This window comes from Rhinoraja longicauda, chromosome 5 (genome assembly GCF_053455715.1).
Source record: "Rhinoraja longicauda isolate Sanriku21f chromosome 5, sRhiLon1.1, whole genome shotgun sequence".
In the NCBI taxonomy this organism is placed as follows: domain Eukaryota; kingdom Metazoa; phylum Chordata; class Chondrichthyes; order Rajiformes; family Arhynchobatidae; genus Rhinoraja; species Rhinoraja longicauda.
Window position 1 is genome coordinate 88013097 of NC_135957.1, and position 25188 is coordinate 88038284.

General features: G+C 47.5%; 2 protein-coding genes across 5 annotated transcripts in view; one reads left to right on the forward strand and one right to left on the reverse strand.

The window, feature by feature from the left end:
- Window positions 1-407, reverse strand: part of bub1 (BUB1 mitotic checkpoint serine/threonine kinase) — a 74675-nt gene extending 74268 nt beyond the window's left edge. For 2 of the 3 annotated variants that reach the window (XM_078400276.1, XM_078400277.1), the window contains exon 1: window positions 183-407. In XM_078400276.1, the coding sequence (XP_078256402.1) occupies window positions 183-289 (107 nt within the window). In that variant the 5' untranslated portion in view covers window positions 290-407. The remainder of the gene's footprint in view (window positions 1-182) is intronic. The other variant, XM_078400278.1, reaches the window with a different exon arrangement.
- Window positions 408-783: 376 nt separating this feature from the next.
- The window catches only part of acoxl (acyl-CoA oxidase-like), a 323411-nt gene continuing 299006 nt past the window's right edge, over window positions 784-25188 (forward strand). The window contains exons 1-6 of one of the 2 annotated variants that reach the window (XM_078400283.1): window positions 784-888; window positions 4364-4521; window positions 6210-6354; window positions 11766-11862; window positions 23704-23787; window positions 25018-25104. In XM_078400283.1, coding sequence (XP_078256409.1) covers window positions 6248-6354; window positions 11766-11862; window positions 23704-23787; window positions 25018-25104 — 375 coding nt within the window. In that variant the 5' untranslated portion in view covers window positions 784-888; window positions 4364-4521; window positions 6210-6247. Of the gene's footprint in view, window positions 889-4227; window positions 4522-6209; window positions 6355-11765; window positions 11863-23703; window positions 23788-25017; window positions 25105-25188 lie in introns of those variants that run through there. The other variant, XM_078400282.1, reaches the window with a different exon arrangement.

Sequence of the window (25188 nt, forward strand, 5' to 3'; positions counted from 1 at the left end):
GCAGCGGGCTGACACCAGTCGATGCTGACACGGTTGACAGTCGCCACAACTCGACTCACTGCGACCTGCGCGAGATAACCACTTATGAGGTGTTTGCGCAGTAATCAACCACAGAACCCTCACCCCCTCCTCCCTGATCCCCTGCCCATCACCCCACAGGGGCAAAAAGCTCCGGCTCTCACCGCCAGCAGCGCTGGAAGTCCCCCGCTGCTTCAGGCCCAGGCCCGGGTGCAGGTGCAGTCCCCGCGGGCGCGTGGAGCGCGGTCCCGGCGCCGGCCGTTGCCGCCATTGTCCGCGAGCCCAGGTTCAAACTGCAACCGCCAACCGCCACTCGGCCCCGGGCGGGCGCCCATTGGACGCTGCGGCTCCGCGTGCATTGGCCCGGACAGCGGCGGCCAATCGGAGAGCGGGAGGACAGCCCCGTCCCCGCGCGCGCGGCCACTGGCGCCAGAGAGGCAGAGACAGCGGGGCATCACCACCCCCCCTCCAACCCCACCCCACCCCCCCTCCAACCCCACCCCCCCCTCTCCAACCCCACCCCCCCTCTCCAACCCCACCCCCCCCTCTCCAACCCCACCCCCCCCCTCTCCAACCCCACCCCCCCCCTCCAACCCCACCCCCCCCTCTCCAACCCCACCCCCCCTCCACCCTCACACTCTCCAACCCCACCCCCCCCCCTCTCCAACCCCACCCCCCCCCCCTCCAACCCCACCCCCCCCTCCACCCTCACACTCTCCCTCCCCACCCCCCTCTTCACACTCTCCCTCCCCACCAACATTCCATTGGCTTTCTTCACTGCCTGCTGTACCTGCATGCTTCCTTTCAGTGACTGATCTCGTCACCCAGATCTCGTTGTACGTCCCCTTTTCCTAACTTGACACCATTCAGGTAATAATCTGCCTTCTTATTCTTACCACCAAAGTGGATAACCTCACACTTATCCACATTAAACTGCATCTGCCATGCATCCGCCCACTCACACAACCTGTCCAAGTCACCCTGCAACCTCATAGCATCCTCCTCACATCTCATACTACCACCCAGCTTTGTATCATCTGCAAATTTTCTAACTTGTGGGGTTGTAGGTCAATTTGCCTCTGTGTATAATAATAATAATAATAATATTCATTTATTGTCATTGCAACGAGTACAACGAAATTAAAAAACAGCCAATCCTGACGGTGCGTACAAACATATATGCAATAAATGCAAAAACAAATAAATACATAAATACAATTAAATTAAGTACAAGATTTTTTAACGGTGTTGCCTAGTGCACAGGTAGTGTTCAGTTCTCGTATGGCCCTGGGGTAAAAACTGTTCTTAAGTCTGTTTGTTCGGGATTTGATTGACCTGAAACGTCGACCAGAGGGCAGATGAACAAACAGACGGTGGCCGGGGTGGGATGGATCTTTTATTATTTTGCCTGCTCTACTGAGGCAGCGCAGGCTGAACAGGTGCTCCAGGGAGGGCAGTGAGCAGCCGATGATTTTCTGGGCCGTCGTGATGACCCTCTGAAGGGCCTTCCTGTCCTTTTCTGAGCAGCTGGCATACCATGTGGTTATACAGTATGCCAGCACACTCTCGATGGAGCAGCGATAGAAGGACAACATGAGCTTCTCCTGCAGGTTGGTTTTCCTGAGGATCCTCAGGAAGTGGAGTCTCTGCTGTGCCTTCTTTACTGTGGTGATGGTGTTGGTAGACCAGGTGAGATCCTCTGCGATGTGCGTACCCAGGAACCTGAAAGCTGGTACCCTTTCCACGCAGACCCCATTGATGTAGAGTGGGTCGTAATCTCCACTGGTTTTTCTAAAGTCAATATTTGTCTTTAGAAAGTCAATATTCTAAAGTCAAAATTTTTCTAAAGTAAATTTGTCCTAAGTGTGTCAGGAGTGAATACGTAAGTGGGACAGCGTTTAACTAGTATGAAATCGAAACCCTATCTATAAAGTAATATAAGAAAATAACTGCAGATGCTGGTACAAATCAAAGGTATTTATTCACAAAATGCTGGAGTAACTCAGCAGGTCAGGCAGCATCTCGGGAGAGAAGGAATGGGTGACGCTTCTTCAGACTGATGTCAGGGGGGCGGGACAAAGGAAGGATATAGGTGGAGACAGGAAGATAGAGGGAGATCTGGGAAGGAGGAGGGGAAGGGAGGGACAGAGGAACTATCTAAAGTTGGAGAAGTCAATGTTCATACCACTGAGCTGCAAACTGCCCAGGCGAAATATGAGGTGCTGTTCCTCCAATTTCCGGTGGGCCTCACTATGGCACTGGAGGAGGCCCATGACAGAAAGGTCAGACTGGGAATGGGAGGGGGAGTTGAAGTGCTCGGCCACTGGGAGATCAGTTTGGTTTCGTCGATGTAAATAAGTTGACATCTAGAGCAGCGGATGCAATAGATGAGGTTGGAGGAGGTGCAGGTGAACCTTTGTCTCACCTGGAAAGACTGTTTGGGTCCTTGGATGGAGTTGAGGGGGGTGGTAAAAGGACAGGTGTTGCATCTCGTGCGGTTGCAGGGGAAAGTGCCCGGGGGTTGGGGTGATTTGGGTAGGAAGGGACGAGTGGACCAGGGAGTTACGGAGGGAACGGTCTCTGCGGAACGCAGAGAGGGGAGGGGATGGGAAGATATGGCCAGTGGTGGGGTCCCGTTGTAGGTGACGGAAATGTTGGTGGATGATTTGTTGGATCCGCTGGCTGGTGGGGTGAAAGGTGAGAACGAGGGGGATTCTGTTCCTTGTTGCGAGTGGGGGGAGGGGGAGCAAGAGCGGAGCTGCGGGATGTAGAAGAGACCCTAGTGAGAGCCTCATCCCTATATAAATCTGTGCATCTGTCTTTGTATAATTAACATAATTGTATCTGCTTCTTTAGCTCCCTCTGGCAGCTCATTCCAGATATGGACTACCAGATCTAAACAATATTTCCAAATGAATCCTTCGGGCCATAAGGATTCTTAATCATACCTCCATTTCCATGTTTCCTTACAAACATTCTACCCAAAGTTTTAAATGTGTCCTGCTGTTTAATATTAGGATGGAATCAAAATGCTGCACAGAGAGGGGAAAGACACCTGAAGGGCAATCTTTTCACACAGTGGGTGGTGGGTATATGGAATGAGTTTTGATTTTTTAATTTTTGATTAGTACGGGTATCAGAGGTTATGGGGAGAATGGGGTTGAGAGGGAGAGATAGATCAGCCATGATTGAATGGCGGAGTAGACTTGATGGGCCGAATGGCCTAATTCAACTCCTATCACTCATGACTTTATGACCTAATGAGCTGCCAGAGAAGTTAGTTTAGGCAGATACTATAACAACATTTAGAAGACATTTGGATAGGTGCATGGATAGAAAAGGTTTAGAGGTACATGTGCCAAACATGAGCAATGGGACAAGTCAGGAAGACATTTTGCTCGGCATGTTCAGATTGGGCCGCAAGGCCTGTTTCTGAGCTGTATGACTCCATGACACCTGACAAACTGAGGAGACAATACATTTGGGTGTTTTCAAAAGTCTTGGTTGAGTTCCGATCAGTGCCACTAAGTGTTTGAAATGTTATTTGGGTCTATTGCAATACTTGCAGAATATATATTGAAAATAGATTTAATTGCAATGTAGCAGATGTCATGTGTTGCTTTCCTTCTAAGGGAAACTTTCTTAGAGTTGTTCATCCTGCAGATGCTGGAATCTTTAGCACAGCATGACCCAAAACTTCGCCTATTCCTTTTCTCCAGAGATGCTGCCTGATCTGCTGAGTTACTCCAGCTTTTTGTGTCTGTCTTTGGGCCAAGGGGCCTGTTTCTGTGTTGCATGACTCTTTTGCTCACTGGATCTGGCAGCATCTGTGGAAGGAATAGATAAGACACAAAATGCTGGAGTAACTCAGTGGGACAGGCAGCATCGCTGGGTGGAAGGAATGGGTAATGTTTCGGATCGAGACCCTTCTTCAGACTGAGAGTCAGGGGAGACACAGATAAGGAAGTGTAAGGTGTGGAAACAAGACATCAAAAGATGCAGATCAAGGACAATGTAGAGTAGATCATTGTTAGCTGGGAGAAGCTGATAACGAGGCATACAGAGAGATAACATGTAAGGGGGGCAGTCAGATTGGTCGGAGAGAATGGAGGGATGGAAAGGGAGTGGAGGTGCGTGGAGCGGGCGGGGCGTTTGCTGGGTGGGCGTTTGCTGGGCGGGCGTTGCTCCCGCCCATCTGCGCCGCCAATCCCGGGTGCGGGGAATGTAACGAGTGGGCAGTGGATACATTCCACCCGGAAGCCGCGGGGTCAGTCAGAGCGGGACTGGGAGCGGAGCTGCGGGGAACAACATGCGGGATAATCTCAACCATCCTCTCCATCAGCAGGAAGAGGAAGAGGAAGAGGAAGAGAAAGAGAAGGCAGTGCATGGCAGCCTGGGCATCAGCGACAGCTCGCTGGCCAGGTACCTGGACGGGCAGCACTGGCGCCTGAAGAACCAGCTGCGGCGGCAAACCGCTCAGAGCCAGCTGTTCCGGCAGCACAGGTAAGCAGGGACCCCGGCCACACACACACCCCTGCTGCCGGCCCAGCCTCTGCCGGCAGGCTGGCCGGCCGCCACCGTCCTCTTTTCCGGATTACTGTTGATTCAAAATGTTATATATTGACTGCGCTACTGGGAACTATTGGCTTCTCCCCCTCACGGCTTGCTGTGTAAATCTCTCCCCACGCTGTATTGTTTCCATCACTTGTTCTGTATGATGTGTATATAACGTGTACCAAGTTTGTTTCTGGATTTTTTTGAAATGTCAAAACTAAAAGCACCGTGTTGTCCCGACCCTGGGTCTGGGAACTGATTCAATATTATTGGAAACATGATCAAGAGAACCAAGAGCGTTTAATTGTCATACATACCAGTAAAGGAACAGTGACATATTTACTTGGCGCTGCTTAACGGATTTATTTACACAGTTACACACAGATAAATTACAATATTCAAAAATACAATAAATTAAAATTCAGTAAAAGTAGGTAATCGCAATAGAGCAGAACCAAAGAGCACAGGGCACCAAAGAGACAACCCACAGAAAATCATACTTGAAGAGGTCAGTCAATAGACAATAGGTGCAGGAGGAGGCCATTCGGCTCTCTGAGCCAGCACCGCCATTCAATGTGATCATGGCTGATCATTCTCAATCAGTACCCCGTTCCTGCCTTCTCCCCATACCCCCTGACTCCGCTATCCTTAAGAGCTCTATCTAGCTCTCTCTTGAAAGCATTCAGAGAATTGGCCTCCACTGCCTTCTGAGGCAGAGAATTCCACAGATTCACAACTCTGACTGAAAAAGCTTTTCCTCATCTCAGTTCGAAATGGCCTACCCCTTATTCTTAAACTGTGGCCCCTTGTTCTGGATTCCCCCAACATTGGGAACATGTTTCCTGCCTCTAACGTGTCCAACCCCTTAATAATCTTATACGTTTCGATAAGATCTCCTCTCATCCTTCTAAATTCGTGTATACAAGCCTAGTCGCTCCAGTCTTTCAACATATGACAGTCCCGCCATTCCGGGAATTAACCTAGTAAACCTACGCTGCAGGTCCCCAATAGCAAGAATATCCTTCCTCAAATTTGGAGACCAAAACTGCACACAGTACTCCAGGTGCGGTCTCACTAGGGCCCTGTACAACTGCAGAAGGACCTCTTTGCTCCTTTACTCAACTCTTCTTGTTATGAAGGCCAACATTCCATTGGCTTTCTTCACTGCCTGCTGTACCTGCATGCTTCCTTTCAGTGACTGATGCACTAGGACACCCAGATCTCGTTGTACGTCCCCTTTTCCTAAAGTATTCAAGAGCCAAAGTTGATGGAAAGTTTGTGGTTTTCAGGCTTCTGGACAGTAGAGAGTGCAGCCAGGGGGTGTGGATCTTTGATGACACAAGCTGCCTTTTTGTAGTAACCCCTCCGTGGTGAAGAGGTCAGGGCCTGGCAATATCTGTCACTTTCTTGAACTTTTGCGTTACTGAACCAAGCTATGATGCACCCAGATAGTATGCTCTACGACACCTTTACCTCAGTAATTTATCCTCTATGGTTTGTCTGATGTGTACGTCTTCAGTTTTTCCTCTTTGCACTCCACTGTGGGTTAACTAAGCTCTGGAATTTTCTCCACCTTTTATTCTCTCTATTAATTGGATTAAAAAAGCTATCTCCATCTCATACTTGTTTCTGTCCAGGTACCTTCCTGTGATGTCTACTGCATTCGGTGCTCCCGATGTTCCAGCATTACATCGGCAAGACCAAGCATAGACTAGGTGACTGTTTCGTTGAACACTTGGTTTATGAAAGCCTGATTTACCTCCCAGTTGCTAAACATTTAAGGTACCTTAGAAAACAGAAAACATAGAAAATTGATGCAGGAGGAGGTCATTTGGCCCTTTGAGCCAGCACCGCCATTTATTGTGATCATGGCTGATCATCCACAATCAGTACCCTGTGCCTGCCTTCTCCCCAGATCCCTTGATTCCACTCGCCCCTGGAGCTCTATCTAACTCTCTTTTAAATTCATCCAGTGAATTGGCCTTCACTGCCTTCTGTGGCAGAGAATTCCACAAATTCACAACTCTCTGGGTGAAAAAGTTTCTTCTCACCTCGGTTTTAAATGGCCTCCCCTTTATTCTTAGGCTGTGTCCCCTGGTTCTGGACTCCCTCGGCATTGGGAACATTTTTCCTGCATCTAGTTTGTCTAGTCCTTTTATGAATTTATATGTCTCTATAAGATCCCCTCTCATCATTCTAAACTCCGTTGAATACAAGCCTAGTCTTTCCAATCTTTCCTCATATGACAGTCCCTCCATCCCAGGGATTAGCCTTTTGAACCTACGCTGCACTGCCTCAATAGCATGGACGTCCTTCCTCAAAATTAGGTGACCTAAACTGCACACAATACTCCAGATGTGGTCTCACAAGGGCCCTATGCAACTGCAGGACTTATCATATCATATCATATATATTCAGCCGGAAACAGGCCTTTTTCGGCCCACCAAGTCCGTGCCGCCCAGCGATCCCCGTACATTAACACTATCCTACACCCACTAGGGACAATTTTTTAAAAACATTTACCCAGCCAATTAACCTACATACCTGTACGTCTTTGGAGTGTGGGAGGAAACCGAAGATCTCGGAGAAAACCCACGCAGGTCACGGGGAGAACGTACAAACTCCTTACAGTGCAGCACCCGTAGTCAGGATCGAACCTGAGTCTCCGGCGCTGCATTTGCTGAAAAGCAGCAACTCTACCGCTGCGCTACCGTGCCGACTTCTTTGCTTCTGTACTCAAATCCTCTCGTTATGAAGGCTAACATGCCATTAGCTTTCTTCACTGCCTGCTGTACCTGCACGCTCACTTCAGTGACTGGTGTACAAGGACACCAAGGTCTCGTTGCAATTCCCCTTTACCTAATCTGACACCATTGAGATAATAATCTGCCTCCTTATTTTTGCCGCCAAAGTGGATAACCTCACATTTATCTACATTACACTGCATCTGCCCACTCACTCAACCTGTCCAAGTCACCCTACAACCTCCTAACATCCTCTTCGCAGTTCACACTGCCACCCAGCTTAGTGTCATCTGCAAACTTGCTAGTGTTACTTCTAATTCCATCATCCAAATCATTAATATTAATCATATTAACCTTTCAAAGGCTTTCTGAAAGTCTAGATATGCTACATCCACTGGCTCTCCTTCATCCATTTTACTTGTCACATCCTCAAAAAATTCCAGACGATTAGTCAAGCAGGATTTCCCCTTCATAAATCCACGCTGACTTGGACCAATCCTTTTACCGCTATCCAAATGTGCCGTTATAACCTCTTTAATAATTGACTCCAGCATCGTCCCCACCACCGATGTCAGACTAACTGGTCTATAATTCCCCGTTTTCTCTCTCGCTCCTTTATTGAAAAGTGGGATAACATTAGCTACCCTCCAATCCACAGGAACTGATCCTGAATCTGTTGAACATTGGAAAATGATCACCAATGCATCCATGATTTCTCGAGCCACCTCCTTGAGTACCCTGGGATGCGGACCATCAGGCCCTGGGGATTTATCAGTCTTCAGTCCCATCAGTCAACCCAATACTCTTTCTCGCCTAATGCAAATTTCTTTCAGTTCCTCTGTCATCCTTGATCCTCAGTCCTCTAGTACATCTGGGAGATTGTTTGTGTCTTCCTTGGTGAAGACAGATCCAAAGTACCTGCTCAACCTTTCCGCCATTACCTTGTTACCCATAATAATTTCACCCGTTTCTGCCTTCAAGGGACCCACATTTGGCTTTACTAATCTTTTTCTTTTAACATACCTAAAGAAGCTTTTACTGTCATTCTTTATATTCTTGGCCAGCTTCGCTTCGTACCTGATCTTTTCAGCCCGTATTGGCCTTTTTGCTACCTTCTGTTGTCCTTTAAAAGTTGCCCACTCCTCTGGCTTCCCGCTACTCTTTGCTATCTTATACATCTTTTCTTTTAGTTTTATTCCATCTCTAACTTCCCTTGTCAGCCACGGTTGCCTCTTACTCCCTTTCGAATCTTTCTTCCTCTTTGGAATGAATTGATCCTGCATCTTCTGGATTATGCACAGAAATTCCTGCCATTGCTGTTCCACCGTCATTCCTGCTAGGATCCCTTTCCATTCGACCGTGGCCAGCTCCTTTCTCATGCCTTCATAGTCCCCTTTGTTCAACTGCAACACTGACATTCCTGGTTTAACCTTCTCTCTCTCAAATTGCAGATTAAAACTAATCATTGTATGGTCACTATCTACACGTGGTTCCTTTACCTTCCTGTTCCCATACCTACCTTTCCGTCTTGGGCCACCTCCAGAGGCCACACACAAACTGGAGGAACAGGACCTTGTATTCCTTTTGGGTAGCACCCAACCTGATTGTATGAGCATTTGTTTTGTATACTTTATTAACGGCATAGTTGGGGTGGCGGCGAAGCTGCTGCCTTACAGCGCCAGAGACCCGGGTTTAATCCTGGCTACGGGTGCTTGTCTGTACGGTTTGTATGTTTCCCCCATGACCTGTGTGGGATTTCTCCGAGATCTTCGGTTTCTTTGCACACTCCGAAGATGTACAGGTTTGTAGGTTAGTTGGGGTAGAAATGTAAAACAAATTGTCCCCAGTGTGTGTAGGATGATGTTAGTGTGCAGGGATCGCTGGTCGGCGTGGACTCACTGGGCCAAAGGACCTGTTTCTGCGCTGTATCTCTGAACTAAACTAAACATTGAATTCTCCAAAGGGCAACTAACCCCCTAACAACCCTTAGCCCTTCCATTCCCCATTTCCACCCATTTCTCCCCTTCCCCTATCCCCTTCCACGTACATTCCTCCCTCTGGCTTCACAGTTTTCTTGTCTTTTATTGAATTGAATTGAATAATGTTTATTAACCAAGTATGTACACATACAAGGAATGTGCCTTAGTGCTTTGCTCGCAAATAACAACATGACATACAGTAAACAATTAAGAATAAAACATTATAATTCACACATGCTTGTGTCACATGTTTGGACTCTTTATCTCTGGCCTGTGTGCAACCTCTGCCAACCAAACTTCCGTCACCTTCACCGCCAGTTCTCGGATACTTCCTCATACCTACCCCTTAGCCATGACCCACAGTCGAACACCTGCTCATTATTTTCCAGGCTGTTATCGATTTTATCACCTCTAATCATCTCCCCTCCACAGCCTCCAACCTTATCGTTGCACAGCCCCGCACTGCCCACTTCTATCTCCTCCCAAAAATCCACAAACAGGACTACCCTGATGGACTCATTGCTTCTGCCTGCTCTTGCCCCACAGAACTCATCTCCAAATACCTTCACTCTTTCCTATTCCCCTCTTGTCCAGCTTCTTCTGACTTGCATCTGATGCACATAGAAAATAGGTGCAGGAGGAGGCCATTTGGCCCTTCAAGCCAGCACTGCCATTCATTGTGATCATGGGTGCTCATCCACAATCAGTAACTTGTGCCTGCCTTCTCACCGTATCCCTTGATTCCGCTAGCCCCTTAAGCTCTATCTAACTCTCTCTTGAATTCATCCAGTGAATTGGCCTTCACTGCCTTCTGTGGCAGAGAATTCCACAAACTCTCTGGGTGAATTTTTTTTTCTCATCTCAGTTGTAAATGGCCTCCCCTTTATTCTTAGACTGTGGCCCCTGGTTCTGGACTCCCCCAACATTGGGAACATTTTTCCTGCATCTAGCTTGTCCAGTCCTTTTATAATTTTATATGTTTCTATAACATGCCCCTCACACGCCCTTCAACTCTTCAATAGCTTTCAATTTCCAGACCCTCATCTTTACCACGGACATCCAGTCCCTTTACACTTTCATCCCCCACCGGGAAGGTGTCAAGGCCCTCCGTTTCTTCCTTGAACTGAGACCCAACCAATTTCCCTCTACTAACACTCTCCTCTGCCTTGCGGAACATGTCCTCATCTTCAACTTCTGTTTTGACTCCTCACTTTTTCGAAGTTAAAGGTGTAGTTGTGGGCCCTTGCCTGCCTTTCTAAAGGTGTAGCCATGGGCACTTGCATGGGCCCCAGCTGTGCCTGCCTTTTTGTTGGTTGAACAGTTATTGTTCCAAACGTACACCAGCTCCATCGCCAAACCCTTTCTCTGCTTCGACGACTGCACTGTGGTTGGCTCCTGCACTCATGCAGAACTCATTGATTTCATTAACTTTGCCACTAACTTCCATCCTGTCCATAAATTCAATTGGACTGACTGATAACTCTCTCCCCTATCTTGATCTCTGTCTCCATCACAGGGGACTGGCATCTACTACAAACCTAACAACTCCCAGTTATCTGGACTACACTTCCTCCCACCCTGCCTCTTGCAAAGACTCTCTCTCCTGCTGTCAATGTCTCCACCTCATCTGCTGACATTCTAGGACATCCGAGGTGTCCTCGTTCTTTAGAAAACATGGCTTCCCCCTGCTGTCATAGATGGATCCCTCACCTGCATCTCCTCTGACCCACTAAATTACTGCAGCACTGTGTGTCTTCTATCATTTAGTTGGAAAGGGTGCACAAGAGATGTAGCAGGGCATTATCTGAGCTTGGGGGCTTAAGTTATAGGGAGACGTCAGACAGGCTGAGACGTTTTTCTTTGGAGCGTAAGAGGTTGAGGGGTGACCTTATTGAGATAAGGGGCATAGATAAAATAAATGCTCAGTCTTTTTCCCCAAGGTAGAGGATTCTAAAACTAGAGGGCATTAAGGTAGAGATTTAAGAGGGACCTAAGGGGCAACATTTTAACTCGGAGTAGTCTGTATCTGGAATGATCTGCCGGTGGAAGCTATAAAAGTGGAGACAATTACGACTTTTAAAAGATATATGGACTGATAAATGGATAGGAAGGGTTGAGAGGGATGTGGGCCAAATGCAGAAAAATTGGACTAACCCAGTATGCGGTAGGGCCTGTTTCCATGTTCTACAGCTGCATGACTAATGGCAAGTGGACTGTGTAATTGCAGATTGTTGTATGTTGTAATTGGAGAATAATTGACATTACTGTTGACTGTAGCCTGAAGTGTTTTACACTCTTGGGAATACAAATACCAGCGATATTGAGTTCCTTTCAGTCTACTTGATTGATATTTGATATTTAAGTGACATCTCAGATTTGTAAGATAATAAATCATTTAAAATATGCGGGTTTCAGGAAGATGAAAGTATTAGTTGAAAGGGCATAACCTGTACTCTTTTTTATTAAACAGATATGATCTGAATCTGGACGAGATGCGCGACCTAACTTCTGAACGAGTCAAGTATATTATAAGGTTACCGATGGTTCAACGACAATTGGATGAGCAGGTATTCTTGTGGCATAATTCCCATGAAAGAATCCAATTCTATTAGTGTAATTTAACAGAATACAAACAGATTTGACAATATAAGCAAGAAACTCAATGGATCAGGCAGCAAATGTCGGGGGGGGGGGGGGGGGAAATAGGGCGTGGGGGGCCACCGAGAACTAAAGGGGACCTGGCGTGAGGGGGGGCTTTGAGAACAAAGTGGGAACTGGGGAGATGAGGGGAGTGGGAGAGGGGTGGGGGGGGGGGGGGCTTGCTACCTTCTGCAGCGGCAGGCAGTAGATAGGACTGTTTGGTACTGTTGTAACTTTGTTGGCGCTGACAAGTGGCGACACTTGGGTACTGCCTAGATTGAATGCAAAACAAAGTTTTTCACTGTAACTACGCAAGCTAGGTGCATGTCCCAATGTTGGGGGAGTCCAGAACAAGGGGCCACAGTTTAAGAATAAGGGGTAGGCCATTTAGAACTGAGATGAGGAAAAACTTTTTCAGTCAGAGAGTTGTGAATCTGTGGAATTCTCTGCCTCAGAAGGCAGTGGAGGCCAATTCTCTGAATGCATTCAAGAGAGAGCTAGATAGAGCTCTTAAGGATAGCTGAGTCAGGGGGTATTGGGAGAAGGCAGGAACGGGGTACTGATTGAGAATGATCAGCCATGATCACATTGAATGGCGGTGCTGGCTCGAAGGGCGGAATGGCCTCCTCCTGCACCTATTGTCTATAGTCTATAATAAAGTATCATTCATCCTGAAGAAGGGCCCCAACCCAATAGGGTTGTCTGTCCATTCCCTTTACAAATGCTGCCTCACCCGCTGAGTTCCTCCAGCACTTTATGCTTTGCTCATGATTTCAACACCTGCAGTTTTGCGTTTCTCCATTTGAGTTGACAAGCTAGGATCCTTGCTCAATTCTGTGAAATGTTGGAGTATCTCTCATAATGTTACTGTCCTAAATGACCCTTTTTTGGACACATAAAATATCCTATGCCACTAGTTAAGATGAGTTTTTAATATTGCTCAAAACACGGTGGTGTATCGCAGGGATCGGTGCTGGGACATTCATTGTTTATCATGTATAAACAATGTAGGTGGTCTGGTTAGTAAATTTGCAGAGGGCACGGCAAATGGTGGAGTCATAGACAGCACAGAAGGTGATCTAAGGATACTCAGGGATGGTGGTAGATGGAACTTCATCCAGATGAGAGTGGGGGAATGTACTTTGGGATGCCACATACCAGCAGGACATGTGCAGTAAATGGCTGGAACCTAGGAATGTTGGTGTACAGCGAGATCTTTGGGTACAAGCTCACCAATCCCTAAAAATAATGCCAAGTGAAGGGATAGTGAATAAGGCACCTGGCAAGTAGAAACAAAGAACTGAAGATGCTGGTTTACAAAAAAGACGCAATTGCTGGAGTAACTCAACAGGTCAGGCAGCATCCCTGGAGAAGTGATGATTTGGTCAGGATCCTTCTTCAGACTGGTATGCTTGCTTCACAACTAAGGCACTGTACTAGAATTGAGGCCTCATGTGGCAACATTGGTGAGGCCACTTTGGAGTATTGTTGAGTCTGAAGAAGGGTTACCTGTCCATGTTCTCTACCGATGCTGCCTGACCAGCTGAGTTCCTCCAGTACTTTGTGTTTTGCTTTGGAGTATTGTTTTCAATTTTGGTCACCACACTATAGGAAGGATGTAGCATTTGAAAGAGTACATAAGGGAATGACCAAGATGTTGCTTGGAATAGAGGGCTTCAATTACAAGGAGAGGTTGGGTAGGCTGAGTTTGTTCTCACACAAGCGTGGAAGGCTGAGAGATGATATTATGGATGTCTAGAAGATTATGAGGGACAGAGACAGGGGAGATAGTCAGATCCTTTTTCCCTGGCTTGACAAATCCATAACTAGTTCAAGGCGAGAGGGAATAAATTTAAAGGAGATCTGAGGGGCAGCCTGTGCACACAGAGGGTGGTGAGTATATGGAATAAGTTGCCAGAGGAGGTAGTTGAGGCAGAGACTATAGCAACATTTAAAATTCACGGATCGGTAGATGAATAGGAAAGGTTTAAAGGGACAAAAAGTGCTGGTGTAACTCAGTGGGTGAGGCAACATCTCTGGAGAACATCGATAGGTGACGTTTCACAGAGTGCTGGAGTAACTCAGCGGGTCAGGCAGCATCTGTGGAGAACATGGATAGGGGACGTTTCGGGTCAGGACACTTCAGGGACTAAAAAAGGGTCCTGACCGAAAACATCACTTATCCATGTTCTCCAGAATCACTCCAATGCATTGGCCTTTTGTGTAAAGCAGCATTTGCAGTTCCTTGTTTCTACAAAGGTTACAAGGGGTATGGGTCAAACTGGGGTTCATGGGACCTACTCATATAAGGCATCTTAGTCGGCATGGACGTTGGGCTGAAGGGCCTGTTTCCGTGCTGAATGACTCTTCAACGCATTGCTGGAGGAGGTGGGTATAATTACGATGTTTAAAAGGCATTTGCACAGGTAGTCAAGAGTGTTTAATTGTCATTTGAAATTTGAAATTCTCCCTTACTGCAGCTTAAAAGGGCTGAAAACGTAATAAATATAGAATAATAAAGAATATAATCATTAATAATTAGCAATACTAGGTAACCAGGCAAGACCAACACCAATCCTACACCAAAGTCTAGTGCAAACCAACACCAAAGTCTAGTGTAACTGTAAATAAAGTTCATAGAAGTCCATAGAAGATCACAGTTGCTGAGGTCAGTGTTGTGCAGTGTTCAAGAGCCTGATGGTTGCTGGGAAGAAGCTGTTCTTGAACCTGGAGGCTCCTGTACCTTCTTCCCGATGGTAGCAGCGAGATGAGAGCGTGGCCAGGGTGGTGTGGGTCAGTGAGAGCGTGGCCAGGGTGGTGTGGGTCAGTGAGAGTGTGGCCAGGGTGGTATGGGTCAGTGAGAGTGTGGCCAGGGTGGTGTGGGTCAGTGAGAGTGTGGCCAGGGTGGTGTGGGTCAGTGAGAGTGTGGCCAGGGTGGTGTGGGTCAGTGAGTGGCCAGGGTGGTGTGGGTCGGTGAGAGTGTGGCCAGGGTGGTGTGGGTCAGTGAGAGTGTGGCCAGGGTGGTGTGGGTCAGTGAGAGTGTGGCCAGGGTGGTGTGGGTCAGCGATGATGCTGGCTGTCTTTTTGAGGCAGCACCTCCTGTAGATGCCTTCGATGGTGGGGAGGTCAGTACCTGTGATGGAGCGGGCAGTGTCCACCACTCTGTGGTGATGCTCTCCAGCATACTCTTGTTGATGTTTGATAGAGATGTGGATGCTGACGGACAAAACTGTTAAAAAACTGTTAAATCTCTCAATCACAGTTCAATTGATGAAAACAGATTCCTGGATCCTTGGTTTAATTTTTTTAATTTAATTTAGAGAGACAGCATGGAAACAGGCCCTTCAATTCACTGAATTCACGCTGACTAGTGATCACCCGCACACTAGTTCTATCCTGCACACTAGGGACAATTTACAATTAACATGCAAACCTGCACATCTTTGGAATGTGGGAGGAATGTGGAGCACCCGGAGAAAACCCACGCGGTCACAGGGAGAACGTACAAAATCCGCACCCGAAGTTGGGATGGAACCCGGGTCTCTGGTGTCTGTACGGAAACAACTCTAATGTTGCGCTACTGTGCCACCCTGGTACTTGGATAAGAATGGAGTTGAAGGGTCTGGGCATGATGCGGGGGCTAGCGTCGCTGGGTAGTGGGCTTGGTGTGGACGTGGTGGGCTGCACGGCTGTTTTATGCTGTACTGCTCCTTGACGCAAGGATTTATCTCTCGACGTGGCATCACTGGGTGGATTAGTTGATCATTATCTCATTGCTGCTTGCCATGGTTTGTTTGTTGCATTTCAAACGTGTTTATTTTGGCCACAGGTGCAGTGAATGCAGATAAATTATGGATGGTAACATGTTTGCGTGCACAAGAGAGCTCCTGAAGTGCAGAGATACTGACAAATGGCATTGCAAGAAGAGAAAAAAGGAATGAAAGGGATTTTGTTAAAGTGCCTAAATGTGGAAATATAATTTGGTGACCATATGGATTTAAAGACAGCGTATGTGAAAAGGATGTGGCAAAAGTTTATCTAATAACTTTAACTGATGTTGTAGTGAAATTATTATCCAAATTTAGCCCTGATGTAAATGTAATAGATTATATTTCAAGAGTCAATAGTTTAATTGTCATATGTACTGGGCAACGGAACAATGAAATTCTTACTTGCAGCACCTTAACTGAGGGCAAAGGTTTAAGGTGAAGGGGAAACAATTTAATAGGAATCTGAGGGGCAACTTTTTCACACAAAGGGTGGTGAGTGTATGGAACAAGCTGCCAGAGGAGGTAGTTGTGGCTGGGGCTATCCCAACATTTAAGAAACAGTTAGACATGTACATGGATAGGACAGGTTATGAACCAAACACAGGCAGGTGGGAATAGTGTAGCTGGAACATGATGGCCGGTGTGGGCAATTTGGGCTAAAAGGCTCTAACTAATACAATAGCCCACAGATAAATATATATGGCTATCAATAATGCAACAGATTGTTAATCTGTAATTTTAAGTAAGCATAATAGTGCAAAGGTTTGTAGTGCAAGCAGGGACACAGTGCAGTCTGGGCACTCACCACCCTCTGTGTGCCCTGCGTCCGTGCACATCTCTTTTAAGCTATGCCCTCTAGTGTCATGGAGTCATACGGCATGGTCACAGGCCGACCAAAATGTCCCATTCTCACTAGTACTACCTGCCTGCGGCGGGCCCATATTCCTCCAAACTTGTCCTATCCGTGTACCTGTCTAAATGTTTCTTAAATGTTGCGATAGTACCTGCCTCAACTACCTCCTCCAGCAGCTCGTTCCATGCACCCACCACCCTTTGTGTGAAAAAGTGACCCATCGAGTTCCTATTAAATCTTTCCCCCTTCCCTGGAGGTGCCAGGAGACTGGAGTGTGGTGACTGTTGTACCTTTATTTAAGAAGGGTGGCAAAGAAAAGCCTGGGAACTACAGAACAGTGAGCCTAGCATCTGTGGTAGCCAAATTACCGGAGAGGATTCTGAAGGGTGAAGTATACATACATTTGGAGAGATATGGCCTGATTCTGGATATTCAGAATGGTTTTGCCTGAAATCTGAAGAAGGGTCTCGACCCGAAACATCACCCATTCCTTCTCTCCTGAGGTGCTGCCTGACCCGCTGAGTTACTCCAGCATTTTGTGTCTACCTTCGGGATACTCAGCTTGGTTTTGAACATGGGAGATAATGTCTTACGAAATGGAGAGTTTATTGAAAAAGTAACCAAAAAGGTTGATGAGGGCAAAGCTGTAGACATTGACTATATAGAAGGTAGACACAAAATGCTGGTGTAACTTAGTGAGACAGGCAGCATCTCTGGAGAAAGGAATGGGTGATGTTTTGGGTAGAGACCCTTCTTCAGACCCGAAACGTCACTCATTCCTTCTCTCTAGAGATGATAATAATAATAATAATAAGCATTTATTTTATATAGCGCCTTATCAGGTGCTCAAAGTGCTTTACATAAACAATCAAACATAAAAACAAACAGACAAACTATCCTAACGGAGAAGCGGCGAATAAACAACGCCAGCGTCCTCTCACGTCAGGGTCCGGCAGTAGACAACAAAAAGCACAGGTCACACAGATACAATTTTTACACAATTTTTACACAAACAGCCATCACAGTGATTGCTCTAGGCACACCCTCACTGTGATGGAAGGCAAAGTCTTATCTCCTCCTGATTTCTTCTCCCGTGGTGCCACGAGGTGATCGAGGCTCCCAACTTTTTGAAGCCCCCACCGGGTGATGGAAAGTCCCAGGGCCGAGCCGAGCAGGCCGATGAAGGTCCTGAGCCCCCACCGGGTGATGGTAAGTCCCAGGGCCGAGCCAAGCAGGCCGATGAAAGTTCTGAGCCCCCACCGGGCGATGGAAAGTGCTGCGGCCGAGCCACGCAGGGCGATGAAGGGCCTGCGAGCGGGTCGATCATACGTCGCACTTCGGGGCGGTTGAAGCTGCTACGGCTGGAGCTCCCAAAAACCGGTCGCCAGCCAGGGACCTGCGAGCTCCCGATGTTGCGGTCTGCAGGGCCCACGGCCGAAGCCTCCGAGATGGTAAGTCCAGGCCCTGCGACCGGAGTCTTCAAGGTCGATCCCAGCTGGAGGCCGCCGACTCCACGATGTTAGGCCGTAGCGCGAACGGAGATACGACACGGTAAAGGTCGCATCTCCGTTGAGGAGGAGATTTGAAAAAAAGGTTTCCCCCAACCCCCCCACCACCCCCCCACATACACAGAGTTAAAAATAGAACAAAACGTACATTAAGCGATGACAATAGACAAAAAAAGAAAAAAAAAGACAGAGGACTGCCGGTGAGCCGCAGCTGCAGAACACAGCCACAGCCACGCCCCCCAGATGCTGCCTCTCCCGCTGAGTTTCACCAGCATTTCATGTCTACCTTCGATTTAAACCAGCATCTGCAGTTCTTTCCTACACACATTGACTATATGGACTTCAGCAAAGCATTTGCCAAAGTTCCACATGGACGGCTGCTCTGGGAGGTTAGATCGCATGGGACCCAGGGAGAGCTAGGTGACCAGATAGAGGTTGGGCTTCATGGAAGGATGCAGAGGGTGATGATGGAAGATTGTTTTTTGGACTGGAAGCATGTGGCTCGTGGTGTGCCTCAGGGTTCGTTGCTGGGCCCATTGTTGGTGTGCTGTTTGTATATCAATAATTTGGATGAGAATGTAGAAGGCATGATGAGTAAGTTTGTAAATGACACTAAAGTGGGTCAGGCAGCATCTCAGCAAAGAAGGAATGGGTCGACCCGAAACGTCACCCATTCCTTCTCTCCTGAGATGCTGCTTGACCTGCTGAGTTACTCCAGCATTTTGTGAATAAATACCTTCGATTTGTACCAGCATCTGCAGTTATTTTCCTACACTAAAGTGGGTGGTTTGTAGACGGTGGAGATGGTTGTCAAAAATTGCAGAAGGATCTTGATTAGCTGGGTGAGTGGGCTGAAGAAAGGCTAGTTGGCTTTAATGCAGATAAGTGTGAGGTGTTGCATATAGGGAAGTCAAAGCAGGGCAGGACCTTCACAGTGAATGACAGTGGTCTGGGAGTGTTGTGGAGCAAGGTCTATAAGTTCTCTGAAAGTGGCGTGAGAGGTAGATAGAGTTTTGGTACATTGGCCTTCATCAGTCATGGTATTGAGTACAGATGTTGGGATTTTATGTTACAGTTGTACAAGATGTTAGTGATGCCATAATTGGAGTATTATGTTCATTTTTGGTCGCCCTGCTGTTGGGAAGGTGCCATTAAGGAGCATAGAGTGTAGAAATGTACGAGGATGTACAAGAATGTTGTCGGCACTCCAGGGCCTCAGCTTTTTGGGAGAAATTGGGCAGGCTGGAACTTCAGGCACCGGAGGCTTAGGGGTGACCTTATGGAAGTGTACATTTTTTTTTACACTTTAATCTTTATTGCTTTTATGCATACACAAATAAAACACACACATAACAACAAAACTTACAACAGTGCAGCAGGGGGTTCAGTTTACAATTAATGATGCAATTGTGGCGCGTCGGTAGAGGCCCGAAATAAAGGCAAGGAGCCAGGTATTTTGGGGGGGTTTTGGTTTAATACTCGGTTATCAGACGGGTCGAGTCTGCCGGAATGGCTTCGCGCCTAAAACCTTGTCCTTATATCTGTAGTACCGGACCGCCCCCCTGGACTGGTCCATTCCCGTGCCGAGGGGTCGGTAGTGGTATGGCCCAACCCTTGGGAGGCGCCACAGGACCCCCCCCCCCAGAACCGGAGGCACAAAGCGCACTGGTGGTCGCACAACCCGACCGGACCGCGTATGGTAATCGGTCGACAGAGGGGCCGGCGGAGGCACAGTTGGAGGGACAGGTGGTGGGTCCCAGAAGGGTGGGCGACCTCGTGGCCGAGGCTGGGCAACGCGCACCGGTTGGTCAATGTCTAAGTGGGCCAGCTTCAGGCGGTCAATTGACACGGCCTCCGGCCGGCCCTTCATGTCCAAGATAAAGGTTGTCTGTCCGTGCTCCAGCGCCCGGTACGGGCCCTCATACGGCCTCTGGAGTGGCGTCCGGTGGGCGTCACGGCGCAGGAACACAAAGGCGCAGTCCCGGAGGGCCGATGGCACGTAAGGGCGGAATGTCCCATGGCGGGACGTCGGCACGGGAATGGACCAGTCCAGGGGGGCGGTCCGGTACTACAGATATAAGGACAAGGTTTTGGGCGCGAAGCCATGTCGGCAGACTCGACCCGTCTGATAACCAAGTATTAAACCAAAACCCCCCCAAAATACCTGGCTCCTTGCCTTTATTTCGGGCCTCTACCGACGCGCCACATTGGTGACCCCGACGTGATGCCCACCGGACGCCACTCCAGAGGCCGTATACAAAACTATTTTCTTATTAATAATAATAATAATAATGCATTACATTTATATAGCGCTTTTCTAGAAACCCAAAGACGCTTTACATATTAGATCTAACATAAAGATAAATAAATAAACAAACAGAAAAGGATGAATAGGGTGGAGCGACGGTCAATGATTGAAGGCGGTGTTGAACAAGTGAGACTTCAGTGATGTTTTAAATGTGGTGAGTGAGGAGAAGTCTCTGACGGTTTGGGGTAGTGAGTTCCAGAGGGTGGGAGCAGCGATGGAGAAAGCCCTGTCCCCCCAGGATCTGAGTTTGGTCCGGATGGGGGGGGACAGGAGGTTAGCAGCAACAGAGCGGAGGGTGCGGGTGGGAGTGTGTCTGTGGAGGAGGTCAGTCAGGTAGGATGGGGCCAGGTTACGGAGGGCTTTGTAGGTCATGAGGAGGATTTTGTACTGGATTCTCTGGGGGATGGGGAGCCAGTGGAGCTTGTAAAGGACGGGGGTGATATGGTCATGGGTCGGGGAGTGGGTGAGTAGACGGGCAGCGGAGTTCTGGATGTATTGGAGTTTATTGATGATTTTTGAGGGTGAACCATAGAGGAGGCTGTTACAGTAGTCCAGATGGGAGGTGATGAAGGTGTGGATGAGGGTTTCTGCAGCTGTGGAGGAGAGGGATGGACGGAGACGGGCGATGTTTTTGAGGTGGAAGAAGGCTGTCTTGGTGATGTGTTTAGTGTGTTTGTTGAAGGAGAGGGTTTGATCAAAAATGATGCCAAGATTCCGGATGTGAGGGGAGGTGGATACTGAGAAACCGTCGTAAGTTATTTTCCAATAACTTACATTATTGTCAATACAATTATACAGTGTTTATGTCTTTATTTCTATACCTAATCCATTTTTCCCATTTTCTGTTAAACTCGTCTTCTTTCACTCTTCGAGAATATGTCATTCTCTCCATCACAAATATTTCCTGTACTATGTCTAACCATGGTCTAAGTCTGGGTGTGTCCACTACAAGCCAGTTTCTTGTCATGGCCTCTCTGCTAGCTGTAAGTGGGATTTTAACCAAGTAATGATCTTCCTTCAGCACCACTGTAGTTATATTACCCAAGAATAAAATGAACACTTCTTGGAGACTATATATCCTAATACCTCCTTTAATACTGAATTCACTCTGTCCCAAAATGGTTCTATTTTGGGCAACTCCTGAAGATATTGTGTACAGTTTTGGTCTCCTAATCTGAGGAAAGACATTCTAGCCTTAGAGGGAGTACAGAGAAGGTTCACCAGATTGATCCCTGGGATGGCAGGACTTTCATATGAAGAAAGACTGGATAGACTAGGCTTATACTCGCTGGAATTTAGAAGACTGAGGGGGGATCTTATAGAAACATATAAAATTCTTAAGGGGTTGGAGAGGCTAGATGCGGGAAGATTATTCCCGATGTTGGGGAAGTCCAGAACCAGGGGTCACAGCTTAAGGATAAGGGGGAAGTCTTTTAGGACTGAGATGAGAAAACATTTCTTCACACAGAGAATGGTGAGTCTGTGGAATTCTCTGCCACAGAAGGTAGTTGAGGCCAGTTCATTGGCTATATTTAAGAGGGAGTTAGATGTGGCCCTTGTGGCTAAAGGGATCAGGGGGTATGGAGAGAAGGCAGGTACAGGTTACTGAGCTGGATGATCAGCCATGATCATATTGAATGGCGGTGCAGGCTCGAAGGGCTGAATGGCCTACTCCTGCACCTATTTTCTATGTTTCTATGATATGCGCATGGTTTGCGTCTGTATGGCCACATTGCCTCCAGCATGTTTGTTGCCTTAGAATTTGCTTGCTTTTTATGTTATGCGTAATAAAGAAACAAATTTTTTCAATTAAATTCTCTCCATTTTTGTGAATTAGTGGATGTCTGTAGTGTTACACACATTCTTCTTCTGAGATTGTGATGCTCAATTCCTTTCCCACTTAAATTTTACATAAAATGTAGTTTTAGCTTGACATTCCATTAAACTATGATAAAGTTTAGAAATAATCCTTGATGTTTTTTGATGATACGCATTGACTATCACTTCTACCACTGGATAATTTTAAAGTCAGATAAAATCTGATTAAAGATAGTTTAGAGGCTTCAATGTGGTCGATGTGGGGTTGCCAATTGTCCCGTTTTAGCCGGAACATCGCGTATTTTGGGCTAAAGTAGTTTGTCCCATACGGGACCACCCTTGCCCCGTATTAGTAGGGTTGCCAACTTCTTCACTCCCAAATAAGGGCAAAGTGTGACCTCACCCAGCCAGCGGCCACGTGCTCCCGCCCGGGCGGCCGCCATTGATAGATGGGAGGTAAGGACTGCACTCTAGCTGATGAGAGGGGTGTCCAGTTGCCTGAACACAGCTGGGAATAAACTGTTTCTGAACCTTGAAGTAGGCTTTTTCAAACTTCTATACCTCCTGTCTGAGGGGAGGAGAGGGTGAACAAGGGGCTTCAACTATGCCGGTGGCCTTGCAGGGACAGTGCGAAGTGGGTTAAGGCGAGAGGAAACATTTACTAGGAACCTTAGGGGCAACCTTTTTACATGGAGGGTGGTGGGTATATGGAATGAGTTGCCACAGAAGGTAGTTGAGACGGACTGTAACATCATTTGAAAGACACATGGACAGAAAAAAGATGAGAGGGATATAGCTCTTGGGTCATCTTGGTCAACATGGACAATTTGGACCGAAAAGATCTACTTCGTGCTGTATGATTATGCGCTGGAAATATGAGCAGACTTGCAAGAGTTCCAGTGAGTATGAGGAACTCATCATCATCGGCGGTCACTGGAAGTGAGTGTGACTGTCCTCTCCATAGGGTCGGACGCCTGTGCGTGACTTTGTTTAACGTGGGGAGACTGGTGCACAGACAGCCACCACACGGTCCCTGACAGATCTGGGTCAGGATCCAGTGACATGGAGCCCAAGACGACCGGGGACCCTTTTCTGCTGCAGCCTTCATCCATCCGCCTTCCCAGCCGTTGTGACGCTCCACTAAAGTCAGCCATCATCCTCCCTCCGCCTGTTCCACCGTTGAGGTCTTGGTTGGATTGCTCTTTGTCAGTAACCTCCCCCTCGACCTTACCGCCATGGGTGACCCTACCAGGAGCGTAGCTCCAGACGGCATCGCTCTCAGGATCTCAGGACCACACAAGCTTCTCCACCACATACAAGGTGACAATGGTGAGCTGTGACTCACTTGGTGACACTCTCACCATTGAGTGAACTGGTTTGCTCAACTCTGCCTTCAGCTGTGGGACTTCAATTTAATCTTTGTAGCCATCATCTGACTGCTTTGTTTATGACATGAACTTATTCTGTGATTGTTTTATTTTTATTAAAAGTATACTTGGTTGTTCTTGCAGGTAGAAAAGAAAAAACATTGTATCAATAAAAGTCTGGCTATCGGAGAGGTACTTTCCACAGCTGACCTTGCGACTGGAGTAAAGGTAAGGGAAAACTTGTGCTATTCAGATGCGAGGGAGATTTTGATCAATGTAACTGAAATATAGGCCGCAACATGATTATTTAGGGCAAGTTGTATTTGGGGGTGGGCTTCAGCCAGAGACCCAAGAAACTGCAGATGCTAGAATCTTGAGCAAAATACAAAGAGCTGGTCAAGCAGCATTTGTGGAGTCTGAAGAAGGGACCCGGCTCAAAATGTCATGTCCGTTCCCTCCACAGACCGTGCCTGACCGCTGAGTTCCCCCAGCACTTTGTGTTAAGGGAAGGCTAGGTGAATAGATGAGAGATAAATAAATGAAAGGTTTAGTTTAGAGATATAGCACGGAAACAGGCCCTTCGGCCCACCAAGTCCTCGCCAACCAGCGATCCCCGCACACTAACACTATCGTACACACACAATGGACAATTTACACATCCACCAAGCCAATTAACCTACATACCTGTATGTCTTTGGAGTGTGGAAGGAAACCGAAGATCTCTGAGAAACCCCAAGCGGTCACGGCGAGAACGTATAAACTCCCTACAGACAGCACCCGTAGTCGGGATGGAACCCAGGTCTCTGACACTGCAAGCGCTGTCAGGCAGCAGCTCTACCGCTGAGCCACTGTGCCACCCAGTTTTGGTGATAGGGTTAGAGGTGGAGAAATGGGAGAAGGTCCATGGATGTTAGCTTGGACCATTTGGGCCCAAGTCCTGTTTCCTTGTTGGCACTTTATGTAACTCCATTTTTAACTCCAGGAAACAGGACTTTGCTGTGGTTGCAACTCACCTAGTGATGAGCCCAGCTACAAATCCATCTTTAATAAGCATACAGGTAACTCAGCGGTAGAGTTGATGCCTCACAGCGCCAGAGACCCGGGTTCGATCCTGACTATGGGTATTGTCTGTATGGAGTTTGTTCATTCTCGCTGTGGCCGTGTGAGTTTTTCGCAGGCGCTCCGGTTTCCTCCCACACTTCGAAGACGCACAGGTTTGTGGGTTAATTGGCTTTGGTAAGATTGTAAATTGTCCCTAGTGTGTAGGATAGTGCTAGTGTACGAGATGATCGCTAGTCAGGGCAGACTCGATGGGCCAAAGGGCCTGTTTCCGTGCTATATATCCAGAAATTAAACTAAACACTGAATACAGTGCACTACACAGGAAGATTGCTTTGGTTAAGGATCTATGTGCTGAAATGTGTTGACCTTGTTTCTCTTGTTTTTCCTAACCTGTAGATGGGTGTGGTGTGCTGGTTGTTTGGTGGTGCAGTTATCAACCTTGGCAGCCAGATACACATTGAGAAGTGGATTCAGCCTCTGAAGGTATGTATCCATGCATACTTTGTGATTGTATATTCAAGATTTCAAGATCAAGATCAATTTATTGTTACATGTACCAATTAAGGT